At 54.2% G+C, this 12,822-nt stretch overlaps 1 protein-coding gene across 1 annotated transcript in view; it reads left to right on the top strand.

Moving 5' to 3' along the window:
• The first annotated feature begins 1,836 nt into the window (after positions 1 to 1,836).
• The window catches only part of LOC139229626 (histone-lysine N-methyltransferase EHMT2-like), a 151,925-nt gene continuing 140,939 nt past the window's right edge, over positions 1,837 to 12,822 (top strand). The window contains 3 exon segments of the mRNA XM_070861136.1: positions 1,837 to 1,882; positions 6,232 to 6,316; positions 11,846 to 12,160. Of these exon segments, the coding sequence (XP_070717237.1) occupies positions 1,862 to 1,882; positions 6,232 to 6,316; positions 11,846 to 12,160 (421 nt within the window). The 5' untranslated portion in view covers positions 1,837 to 1,861.

Raw genomic sequence — 12,822 nt, 5'->3', positions numbered from 1 at the left:
GCCCATTTAAAACTGAGATGAGGAGGAATTTCTTCTCTCAGAGGGTTGTAAATCTGTGGAATTCTCTGCCCCAGAGAGCTGTGGAGGCCGGGACATTGAATATATTTAAGGTAGAGATGGACAGATTTTTGAATGATTAAGGGAGTCAAGGGTTTCTTAACCGATAAGGGGATAAGGGGTTATGGGGAGCGGGCGGGGAAGTGGAGCTGAGTCCATGATCGGATCAGCCATGATCGTATTAAATGGCGGAGCAGGCTCGAGGGGCCGTATGGCCTGCTCCTGCTCCTATTTCTGATGTTCTTATAAAATACTGCGGATGCTGGAATCTGGAATAAAAACAGAAAATGCTGGAAAGCTCAGGCGCCATCTGTGGAGAGATAGATAGAGTTAACGTTTCACGTCGATGACTCTTCATCAGTCATCGACCTGAAACGTGAACTCTGTTTCTCTGCACAGATGCTGCCTGACCCGCTGAGATTCCCAGCATTTTCTGCTTTTACTCAAAAGTACTTCATTGGCTGTAAAGCGCTTTGAATATTTACAGTTTTGGTCTCCTAATCTGAGGAAGGACATTCTTGCTATTGAGGGAGTGCAGCGAAGGTTCACCAGACTGATTCCTGGGATGGCAGGACTGACATATTAAGAAAGACTGGATCGACTGGGCCTGTATTCACTGGAGTTTTGAAGGATGAGAGGGGATCTCATAGAAACATATAAAATTATGACGGGACTGGACAGGTTAGATGCAGAAAGAATGTTCCCGATGTTGGGAAAGTCCAGAACCAGGGGACACAGTCTGAGGATAAGGGGTAAGCCATTTAGGACTGAGATGAGGAGAAACTTCTTCACTCAGAGAGTTGTTAACCTATGGAATTCTCTACCACAGAAAGTTGTTGATGCCAGTTCATTGGATATATTCAAGAGGGAGTTAGATGTGGCCCTTACGGCTAAAGAGATCAAGGGTTATGGAGAGAAAGCAGGAAAGGGGTACTGAGGTGAATGATCAGCCATTGGAGGGGGTACAGAGACGATTCACCAGGCTGATTCCGGAGATGAGGGGGTTACCTTATGATGATAGATTGAGTAGACTGGGTCTTTACTCGTTGGAGGTCAGAAGGATGAGGGGTGATCTTATAGAAACATTTAAAATAATGAAAGGGATAGACAAGATAGAGGCAGAGAGGTTGTTTCCACTGGTTGGGGAGACTAGAACTAGGGGGCACAGCCTCAAAATACGGGGGAGCCGATTTAAAACCGAGTTGAGAAGGAATTTCTTCTCCCAGAGGGTTGTGAATCTGTGGAATTCTCTGCCCAAGGAAGCAGTTGAGGCTAGCTCATTGAATGTATTCAAGTCACAGATAGATAGATTTTTAACCAATAAGGGAATTAAGGGTTACGGGGAGCGGGCGGGTAAGTGGAGCTGAGTCCACGGCCAGATCAGCCATGATCTTGTTGAATGGCGGAGCAGGCTCGAGGGGCTAGATGGCCCACTCCTGTTCCTAATTCTTATGTTCTTATGTTCTTATATGATCTTCTTGAATGGTGGTGCAGGCTCGAGTGGCCGAATAGCCTGCACCTATTTTCTATGTTTCGAGACATCTGGGGGGGGGGGGTCGCGACAGGCGCCACATGAATGCGAGTCGACCCTTCTTTTCTATTTCTGACGCAGCACAGAAGCAGGGCGTGTGCTTGTGAGTTGTTGCTGTTGTGCAGAAGCTGTGGGTGGTCACTTTGGGTGCTGCGCCTTTAAGTGGCGCGGTCCCTTTAAGGGCCAGGCCGCCGCTCCCGGCTCGAACCCCGCCCCCTGCTCCTCAGGCCCCGCCCCACGCTGCCTGCGCGATGACGTCAGGGGCCGGGAGCCATGGCTTCCCTGGATGCTGAGGTGAGCGAGCCGCCGACGGCCGGGAGGGGAGGGACAGCGATGGCGGCTTTGATCGGCCCCGCTGGCCGTGGCGGGGAGTGCCGGGAGCCTCTGGGTTCTCTCCTCGCCGCGGCTCCCGTCTTTTCAAGCGAGGGCCTCTCGCCGCTTCTTCCCTCTCCGCCGCGGCGGCGGCGAGTTAACGGCGGCCATGGCGGCTTTGTGGAGCTGAGCCCTGTCTGTGTGTGTGTGTGTGTGTGTGGGGGGGGAAAGGGGGCCCCGCAACCTGTGTATGGCATATGCTCCCCGCCCGCTGCCGCCGCCGGATGGTGCGTTATACAGGGGGCCGGGTGGGGACGGACGGCGTCGGGCGAATGACCCGCCCCGCCACCTGTGTACCGCATGCGCCTCCCGCCCGCTGCTGCCGGCTGGCTGGCGCGTTATACAGGGTGCGGGGCCGGAGCTGAACCGACGGCGTCGGGTGAAGGGCCCGCCCCGCCACCTGTGTACCCGCATGCGCTTCCCTCCCTCCCCACTGCTGCCGGCGGATGGCATGCCTTTATACAGGGTCCCGGCGTCGGGTGAATAGCCCGCCCCGCAACCTGTGTGGGCGCCTGTGCCGCTGCGTTACACAGGGGCCCGGGCGGGCGCACGTCGCCGCGGCGATTGACTGCTGCCTCTCTTCCCCACCCCGGAACTTGTGTAAGGCATCGAGCTCCTCCCTTCGCTGCTGCCGTGCCCTGGCGTTATACAGGGTTAGGGGCGCCGGACATGCTGTCTGTAGCTGTGCATCTTTGCACGCAGGGGTTGCTTTGACAATAAACTTGCAGCCCCTGGGAATTCCAACCTTGTTCTTTGCTGCGTTCACAATTAAACTCCCACTTTGTGCAGCACGCCATATTTTTAAGCCATAGTTTGCTTTGCAAAGTTTTACATGGCACACCACACAAAAAAACTGAGCACACAGCAATGTGTGAGGAGACACAAAAAAATCTGGAAAAGGACACAGACAGGCTAAGTGAGTGGGCAGAAATTTGTCAGATGGAGTATCATGTTGGAAAGTGTGAGGTCATGCACTTTGGCAGAAAAAAAAAATCAAAGAGCAAGTTATTATTTAAATGGAGAAAGATCGCAAAGTGCTGCAGTACAGCGGGACCTGGGGGTTACTTGTGCATGAAACACAAAAGGTTAGTATGCAGGTACAGCAAGTGATCAGGAAGGCCAATGGAATCTTGGCCTTTATTGCAAAGGGGATGGAGTATAAAAGCAGGGAAGTCTTGCTACAGTTATACAGGGTATTGGTGAGGTCACACCTGGAATACTGTGTACAGTTTTGGTTTCCATATTTACGAAAGGATATACTTGCTTTGGAGGCAGTTCAGAGAAGGTTCACTCGGTTGATTCCGGGGATGAGGGGGTTGATTTATGAGGAAAGGTTGAGGAGGTTGGGCCTCTACTCATTGGAATTCAGAAGAATGAGAGGTGATCTTATCGAAACGTATAAGATTATGAGGGGGCTTGACAAGGTGGATGCAGAGAGGATGTTTCCACTGAGGGGGGAGACTAGAACTAGGGGGCATGGTCTTAGAATAAGGGGCCGCCCATTTAAAACTGAGATGAGGAGGAATTTCTTCTCTCAGAGGGTTGTAAATCTGTGGAACTCGCTGCCTCAGAGAGCTGTGGAATGGGACATTGAATAAATTTAAGACAGAGATAGACAGTTTCTTAATCGATAAGGGAATAAGGGGTTATGGGGAGCGGGCAGGGAAGTGGAGCCGAGTCCATGATCGGTTCAGCCATGATCGTATTAAATGGCGGAGCAGGCTCGAGGGGCCGTATGGACGACTCCTGCTCCTATTTCTTATGTTCTACTGGACACTTATTTCTTAGGCCTTTCAAATACAACGACTGAAAACAGTCTTGTATTTTATCCCACCTCTTGGAGCTGTCTCGGTCCAATGCAGTTGAATGTTAAGTAGGCAAAACTGCCTTTTCTTGAAAGAAAAGTAAGAATATAAGACGCATGAGTAGGCCATATGGCCCCTCGAGCCTGCTCCGCCATTTAATACGATCCTGGCTGATCCGATCATGGACTCAGGTCCACTTCCCTGCCCGCTCCCCATAACCCCTTATTCCCTTATCGATTAAGAAACTGTCTATCTCTGTCTTAAATGTATTCAATGTCCCAGCCTCCACAGCTCTCTGAAGCAGCGAATTCCACAGATTTACAACCCTCTGAGAAAAGAAATTCCTCCTCATCTCAATTTTAAATTCTAAGATTATGCCCCCTAGTTCTAGTCTCCCCCATCAGTGGAAACATCCTCTCTGCATCCACCTTGTCAAGCCCCCTCAGAATCTTATATGTTTCGATAAGATCACCTCTCATTCTTCTGAATTCCAATGAGTAGAGGCCCAACCTCCTCAACCTTTCCTTATAAGTCAACCCCCTCATCCCCAGAATCAACAGAGTGAACCTTCTCTGAACTGCCCCCAAAGCAAGTATATCCTTTCGTAAATATGGAAACCAAAACTGCACGCAGTATTCCAGGTGTGGCCTCACCAATACCCTGTATAACTGTCGCAAGACTTCCCTGCTTTTATACTCCATCCCCTTTGCAATAAAGGCCAAGATTCCATTGGCCTTCCTGATCACTTGCTGTACCTGCATACTAACCTTTTGTGTTTCATGCACAAGTACCCCCAGGTCCCGCTGTACTGCAGCACTTTGCAATCTTTCTCCATTTAAATAATAACTTGTCGACAGTTGTGTTCAAGACACATATACGTGCCGTTGGACATGGTGTCGCGGCAATATGGGCCCAGCAGGGAGTGAACACGTTCAACAGAGGAGAGGAAGTCAGGTTTGCAAAGGGTAGAGTTACCGATGGTTACAGGTTTGGTCGTGGAGTTGATGGTGGAAGCTTGCGATTAAAAGAGAGCATCAGAGAACCAGCACATTGGCTGAAGGCTTTTGCCAATGTCATCATCATCATCGGCAGTCCCTCGTCATCAAGGATGACTTGCTTCCACTCTAAAAAGCATGGCCAACTAAAGAAAGACTCGTATTTCAATTGCGCCTTTCACGACCACCGGACGTCCCAAAGCGCTTTACAGCCAACGAAGTACTTTTGGAGTGCAGTCACTGTTGTTATGTAGGAAACGTGGCAGCCAATTTGCGCACAGCAAGCTCCCACAGTGTGATAATGAGAGATAATCTGATTTCGTGATGTTGATTGAGGGATAAATATTGGCCCCAGGACACTGGGGAGAACTCCCCCTGCTCTTCTTCGAAATAGTGGCCCCGGGATCTTTCACGTCCACTTGAGAGGGCAGACGGGGCCTCGGTTTGACGTCTCATCCAAAAGACAGCACCTCCGACAGTGCGGCTCTCCCTCAGTACTGCACCTCCGACAGTGTGGCGCTCCCTCAGTACTGCCCCTCCGACAGTGCGGCGCTCCCTCAGTACTGCCCCTCTGACAGTGCGGCGCTCCCTCAGTACTGCCCCTCTGACAGTGCGGCGCTCCCTCAGTACTGCCCCTCCGACAGTGCGGTGTTCCCTCAGTACTGCCCCTCCGACAGTGCGGCACTCCCTCAGCACTGCCCCTCCGACAGTGCGGTGTTCCCTCAGTACTGCCCCTCCGACAGTGCGGCACTCCCTCAGCACTGCCTCTCCGACAGTGCGGCGCTCCCTCAGTACTGCCTCTCCGACAGTGCGGCGCTCCCTCAGTACTGCCTCTCCGACAGTGCGGCGCTCCCTCAGTACTGCCTCTCCGACAGTGAGGTGCTCCCTCAGTACTGCCCCTCCCACAGTGCGGCACTCCCTCAGTACCGCCCCTCCGACAGTGCGGCACTCCCTCAGTACTGCCCCTCCGACAGTGCGGTGTTCCCTCAGTACTGCCCCTCCCACAGTGCGGCACTCCCTCAGTACCGCCCCTCCGACAGTGCGGCACTCCCTCAGTACCGCCCCTCCGACAGTGCGGCGCTGCCTCAGTACCGACCCTCCGACAGTGCAGCGCTCCCTCAGCATTGCACTGGGAGTATCAGCCTAGATTTATGTCCTCAAGTCCCTGGAGTGGGACTTGAACCCACAACCTTCTGACTCAGAGGAGAGAGAGTGCTACCCACTGAGCCACAGCTGACACTTGAAAGCCATTTCTCTTGGTTGCAAATCAGGGCGATGTCAAGTTTGAAGTAAGGCCAGGTCCAAGAGGCCGAGAGGATGGTATTTTTATGAGTTGGAATCTCTTCAATGCCATTGGCTTCTCGTGTCGAATTTGGGCGCGAGGGGTGGGGGTGATGGTGAGGAGAATTCATCAAATCGGGACCGTTTGTTGTGTCGGAATTCTGAGTTTAATTTTTTCCTCTTGATTCAGGGGGAACCCAACAGTGCGGTTCGGGTTACAGCAGAAGCAGACCTCCTGCTGCTGGAGACAGGCCCCAGCAGCAAGCCAAATCAAGGTAAGGTTACCCGTTCAAAAATGGCCAATGTTGAGGCGGCAAACCCAGCTGCCATTTTGTGCACAGCAAGGTCTCAAATGGGCTCGGGGTGTCCTTGTGCACGAATGACATTTCTGCGTTCTGGAGGAGTCCGTGTTCCATATTTACGTTGAGTGTGTGTGAGGTTGCAGGCCCCTCTTCCATTATCTGAAGGGGCTGCTCCTCAAATTTTGGCTGCGCTTCATGTCCCACGCTCCTGATCTTTGGGCACCCTGCGCGGAGGGGAGCGGGCAGGTCGGAAGGTCTCCTCGTGGGCCTGCTCCTGGGCACGGCCAAGGGGGGGGAAGGCTATCAGCCGGTCCAGGCAGCGGGCAGGTCGAGGGGGCCGCTCAGCCCGACTGCCTGCCTCTGTTCCGCGGTTACATCCGAGCCAGGGTGTCCCTGGAGATGGAGCACGCGGTGTCCACCGGTACGCTCGCGGCCTTCCGCGAGAGGTGGGCGCCGGAGGGACTGGAGTGCATCATCTCAACCGGGAACAGAATTTTAATTTGATTTGACAAAGGTTCCCTTGATGTTGAATTGTTAATTTGTGTTATTGGTGCCCTCAAAAAAAAAACCTCAAAAAAAAAAAGCAAGGAGGCACTTGAATAATATTTTCTGGCGTGTGACCCCCTCTTTAATCAGGGCACATGGTTATTATTCTACTCAAAATAGTTGTACACGAATCACTGAAAGTGAACATGCAGGTACAGCAAGCAATTAAGAAAGCAAATGGTATGTTGGCCTTTATTACATTGGGATTTGAGTATAAGAGTAAAGCGTCTTACTGCAGTTATATCGGACCCTGCTGAGACCACAGCTGGAGTTTCGTGTACAGTTTTGGTCTTCTCACCTAAGGGAGCTTCAGAGAAGGTTCACTCGGTTGATTCCCGAGATGAACGGCTTGACTTATGAGGAAAGGTTGAGCAGGTTGGGCCTATACTCATTGAGGGCTCGACAAGGTGGATGCAGAGAGGATGTTTCCCCTCGTGGAGGAATCTAGAACTAGGGGGCATCGTTTCAGAATAAGGGGCCGCCCATTTAGAACTGAGATGAGGAGGGATTTCTTCTGTCAGAGGGTCGTAAATCTGTGGAATTCTCTGCCCCAGAGAGCTGTGGAGGCTGGGCCATTGAATATATTTAAGGTGGAGATAGACAGATTTTTGAACGATCAGGGAGTGAAGGGTTATGGGGAACGGGCGGGGAAGTGGATCTGAGTCCGTGATCGGATCAGCCATGAGCTTATTGAATGGCGGAGCAGGCTCGAGGGGCCAAATGGCCGACTCCTGCTCCTATTTCTTGTGTTCTTATGTTGCCATCGAGGGAGCTCAACAAATGTTCACCAGACTGATTCCTGGGATGGGGGGATTGTCCTATACGCAGAGATTGAGCAGGCCGATATTCTGAGACGGGAGCAGGACTGCCACGCCGGGGGCTAAAATTCCAGGCCCCAGGTGGTTATCGCCCCCAAGGTGGGAGCCTGTGCGGGGAGGCAGAGGGAAGATGAGGGGAGTCGGGGGCGGGGGATGGAGGGGAGAGTGGTGGAGGTGGGGGGGGGGGGGGGCGGGCGGGCGGAGAAACCCAGGGCGGGGGACAGGAGGGGCCACATTGCAGCGAAGGTCTGGGGGGGAGGAGCGAAGTGTGATGGAGGGGCGGGCCTGGGGGCTCTGTGCCTCGGTGCGGGGAGTGTTCAGAGTGGGGTGGACGGGTTGACTGCGCAGATGGCGATTGGTGGATGTGGTGTGGTTGGCGTCGCGGGGGAGTGGCTCCTGGGTGGCCGGGGCTGGGGGCCCAACATCCGGGGGTGTTCGACATTTGGGAAGGATTCTGACGGGACGGGACGGGTTGGGTGTGGGGGGAGTGTTCCCGGTGTTGGGTAGGTCCAGAGCCGGGGGGGGTGGCCTGCTCTTGGGATGGGGGGGGTGGGCTGATTGGGACTGGGAGAGACTTCTCTCGGGGAGTTGTTGGCCTGTGGGGTTCCCTGCTGCGGAGAGTTGATGCCAGTTCATTGGATGTGTTCGGGAGGGAGTTGGATGTGGTCCTTGTGGCTGGGGGGTGTGGAGGGGGCGTGGGGGGGAGGTGCTGGGCTGGGTGATCAGCCATGATCTTGTTGAATGGCGGTGCAGGCTCGAAGGGCCAAATGGCCTACTCCTGCACTATCGAGTTTAGAAGAATGAGAGGTGATATCTCTGAAAGATACAGAATTCTTACAGGGCTTGACAGGGTAGATGCAGGGAGGATGTTTCCTCTGGCTGGGGAGTCTAGAACCAGGGGTCACAGTCTCAGAATCAGGGGTTGGCCATTTAGGTCAGCGATGAGGAGAAACTTCTTCACTCAAAGGATGGTGAATTTTTGGAATTCTCTGCCCCAGAGGGCTGTCTTTTAAATTCAAGACACAGATCGATAGATTTTTGGATATTAATAGATTCAAGGGATACGGGGAACAGTGCAGGAGAGGGGAGTTGAGGTCGCAGATCAGCCATGATCTCATTGAATGACGGAGCAGGCTCCAGGGGCCGAATGGCCCACTTCTCCTTTTTTGTTATGTAAAAGGCAGAGTGAGCTGAATGGGACGGGTTGGGGGGGGGGGTAATCTATTTTTGGTGGTGTTGGCTGAGGCAGGGTGCTTGGCCAGTACAGCGGGAGAACTTCCCCCTGCTCTTCAAACAGTGCCATTTGCTTTGTTGGTCATACTTGCCACAGAGGGAGTGCAGCGAAGGTTCACCAGACTGATTCCTGGGATGGCAGGACTGTGGTATGAGGAGAGATTGGGTCGACTGGGCCTGTATTCACGAGAGTTCAGAAGAATGAGAGGGGATCTCATTGAAAGGTATAAAATTCTGACGGGGTTGGACAGACTGGATGCGGGGAGGATGTTTCCCCCGGGGCTGGGAAGTCTAGAACAAGGGGTCACAGTCTCAGGATACGGGGTAGGAAATTTAGGACTGAGATGAGGAGAAATGTTCTCATTCAGAGGGTGGTGAACCTGTGGAATTCTCTACCACAGAAGGCTGTGGAGGCCAAGTCACTGAATATATTTAAGAGGGAGACAGATAGATTTCTAGACACAAGAGGCATCAAGGGGTATGGGGAGAAAGCGGGAATATGGTGTTGAGATAGAGGATCAGCCATGATCATATTGAATGGCGGTGCAGACTCGAAGGGCCGAATGGCCTACTACTGCTCCTAGTTTCTATGTGTCTATCTGCCAAGCCAGGTCAAAGAGCAGAGAGGTGAAGGGAATGTTGTTCAACATGGGTAGAGTCAATGAGATTGGGCAGGAGATGCGAGAATCTGGATTAAGCAGCAGCGTGCTTGGTTCACAGAAAAGAGATCTGGGGTCTTGGTGGATTTTTAAAAATTCATTAATGGCCGGCATTTATTGCCCATCCCTAATCGGCCCTTGAGAAGGTGGAGGTGAGCCGCCTTCTTGAACCGCTGCAGTCCGTGTGGTGAAGGTGCTCCCACAGTGCTGTTAGGGAGGGAGTTCCAGGATTGTGACCCAGCGACAATGAAGGAACGGCCGATATATTTCCAAGTTGGGATGGTGTGTGACTGGGAGGGGAACGTGGAGGTGGTGGTGTTCCCATGGACCTGCTGCCCTTGTCCTTCTAGGTGGGAGAGGTCACGGGTTTGGGAGGTGCTGCCGAAGAAGCCTTGGCGAGTTGCTGCAGTGTATGGCAGGCAGTGACTAGTGGGGACCGCAGGGATCAGTGCTGGGACCCCAGCGATTTACAATATACATTAATGATTTAGATGAAGGAATTGAGTGTAATATCTCCAAATTTGTAGATGATACTAAGCTGGGTGGCAGTGTGAGCTGTGAGGAGGATGCTGTGAGGCTGCAGGGTGACTTGGACAGGTTAGGTGAGTGGGCAAATGCATGGCAGATACAGTATAATGTGGATAAATGTGAGGTTATCCACTTTGGGAGCAAAAACATGAAGGCAGATTAAGAAAAGGGGAGGTGCAACGAGACCTGGGTGTCATGGTACATCAACCAGTGAAGGTTGGCATGCAGGTACAGCAGGCAGTGAAGAAGGGAAATGATCTCTTGGCCTTCATAGCGAGAGGATTTGAGTACAGGAGCAGGGAGGTCTTACTGCAGTTGTACAGGATCTTGGTGAGGCCTCACCTGGAGTATTGTGTACAGTTTTGGTCTCCTAATCTGAGGAAGGACATTCTTGCTATTGAGGGAGTGCAGCGAAGGTTCACCAGACTGATTCCCGGGATGGCAGGACTGACATATGAAGAAAGACTGGATCGGCTAGGCTTATACTCACTGGAATTTAGAAGAATGAGAGGGGATCTCATAGAAACATATAAAATTCTGACTGGAGTGGACAGGTTAGATGCAGGAAGAATGTTCCTGATGTTAGGGAAGTACTAAACCAGGGGTCACAGTCTAAGGATAAGGGGTAAGCCATTTAGGACCGAGATGAGGAGAAACTTTTTCACCCAGAGTGGTGAACCTGTGGAATTCCCTACCACAGAAAGTTGTTGAGGCCAGTTCCTTGGATATATTCAAAAGGGAGTGGGCGGGGAAGTGCACCTGAGTCCATGATCAGATCAGCCATGATCGTATCAAAAATTTAAGTACATAAGAAATAGGAGCAGGAGTAGGCCATCCGGTCCCTCGAGCCTGCTCCGCCATTTAATACGGTCATGGCTGATCCGATCATGGACTCAGCTCCACTTCCCTGCCCGCTCCCCATAACCCCTAATCCCCTTATCGGTTAAGAAACTGTCTATTTCTGTCTGAAATATATTCAATGACCCAGCTTCCACAGCTCTCTGAGGCAGCGAATTCCACAGATTTACAACCCTCAGAGAGAAGAAATTCCTCCTCATCTCAGTTTTAAATGGGCGGCCCCTTATTCTAAGACCATGGCCCCTAGTTCTCGTCTCCCCCATCAGTGGAAACATCCTCTCTGCATCCACCTTGTCAAGCCCCCTCATAATCTTATACATTACGATAAGATCACCTCTCATTCTTCTGAATTCCAATGAGTAGAGGCCCAACCTCCTCAACCTTTCCTCATAAGTCAAACCCCTCATCCCCGGAATCAACCGAGTGAACCTTCTCTGAACTGTCTCCACAGCAAGTATATCCTTTCGTAAATACGGAAACCAAAACTGCACGCAGTACTCCAGGTGTGGCCTCACCAATACCCTGTATAACTGTAGCAAGATGGCATAGTGACTGTATTAAATGGCGGAGCAGGCTCGAGGGGCCTATGGCCTGAGCAGGCTCGAGGGGCCTATGGCCTACGCCCGCTCCTATTTCTTATGTTCTGTTGAAAGACGGGATGAGGCTCGAGTGGAGCATTAGCGCCGGCGTGGACTGGTGTGACCGAATGGCCTGTTTCTGTGCCGTATATCTGACGTGATGCGATGTGAGTGGTCCTGCAAGGTGTCCAGCTGCCTGCTCGGTGACTTCCCTCCTTGGGTTTGGACGCGCAGCGCGGAACCCTGGGAAATAAACAGCGGCGGGCCTTTTTATTTTTGCAGGAATTGCCGAAACGGCAGAAACGACCCCCAAGAAACTGGCGGGTACCGCGAGCGCCATGGGAAACGTCACGGCCCAGAGCAGCAAGGAGGCGACTCCCTCCGCCGCCGGCCCAGAGGTCGAGCCCAAGGCCCCCGAGGAGGTGCGTCCTGATGCGACCGCAATCCCGGGCATCCGCGGTGACGAGGCGGGGAGCAAGGAGGCACAGAGCAAGCCGGGGGAGCCCTGCCTGGGCCTGGAGACAGCGGTCGTTGAGACCGTGACCATCAACCGGCCCGGAGCCCAGCCCGTGCACCTACCCGCCAAAGGTCTCCCAGGTAAGGCCAGAACAGTCCAGGAGCTTCTCCCACTCCCAGGCCCCACCCTGGCTCTCACTCTCCCTCACCCTCCCCCCCCCCGCCTCTCCACTCCCCCCCCACCACCCTCTCCCCTCCCCCCGCCTCCCCCCCCCCCACCCCGCCCGCCTCCCCCCCACCCCGCCCGCCTCCCCGCCTCTCCCCTCCCCCCCCACCCGCCTCTCCCCTCCCCCCCCACCCGCCTCTCCCCTCCCCCCCCCACCCGCCTCTCCCCTCCCCCCTCTCCCCCCCGCCCCACCCCCCGCCCGCCTCTCCCCTCACCCCCCCCACCCGCCTCTTCCCCCCCCCCCCCGCCCGCCACTCCCCTCCCCCCACCCGCCTCCCCCTCCCCCCCACCCGCCTCCCCCCTCCCCCCCACCCGCCTCTCCCTCCCCCCACCCGCCTCTCCCTCTCTCCCCCACCCGCCCACCCCGCCCGCCTCCCCCCCCCACCCCGCCCGCCTCCCCCCCCCCGCCTATCCCCTCCCCCCCCTCCCCTCACCCCCCCCGGCCCCCTCTCCCCTCCCCCCTCCCCCCTCCCTCCCCCTCCCCCCCCTCCCCCCTCCTCCCCTCCCTCCCTCCCCCCCCCTCCCTCCCCGCCACTCCCTCTCTCCCCCTCCCCGCCACTCCCTCTCTCCCCCTCCC

This window comes from Pristiophorus japonicus, chromosome 19 (assembly GCF_044704955.1).
Source record: "Pristiophorus japonicus isolate sPriJap1 chromosome 19, sPriJap1.hap1, whole genome shotgun sequence".
In the NCBI taxonomy this organism is placed as follows: Eukaryota; Metazoa; Chordata; class Chondrichthyes; family Pristiophoridae; genus Pristiophorus; species Pristiophorus japonicus.
The sequence above is the reverse complement of the archived record's forward strand: the minus strand, read 5'-3'. Positions and strand labels throughout refer to the sequence as shown.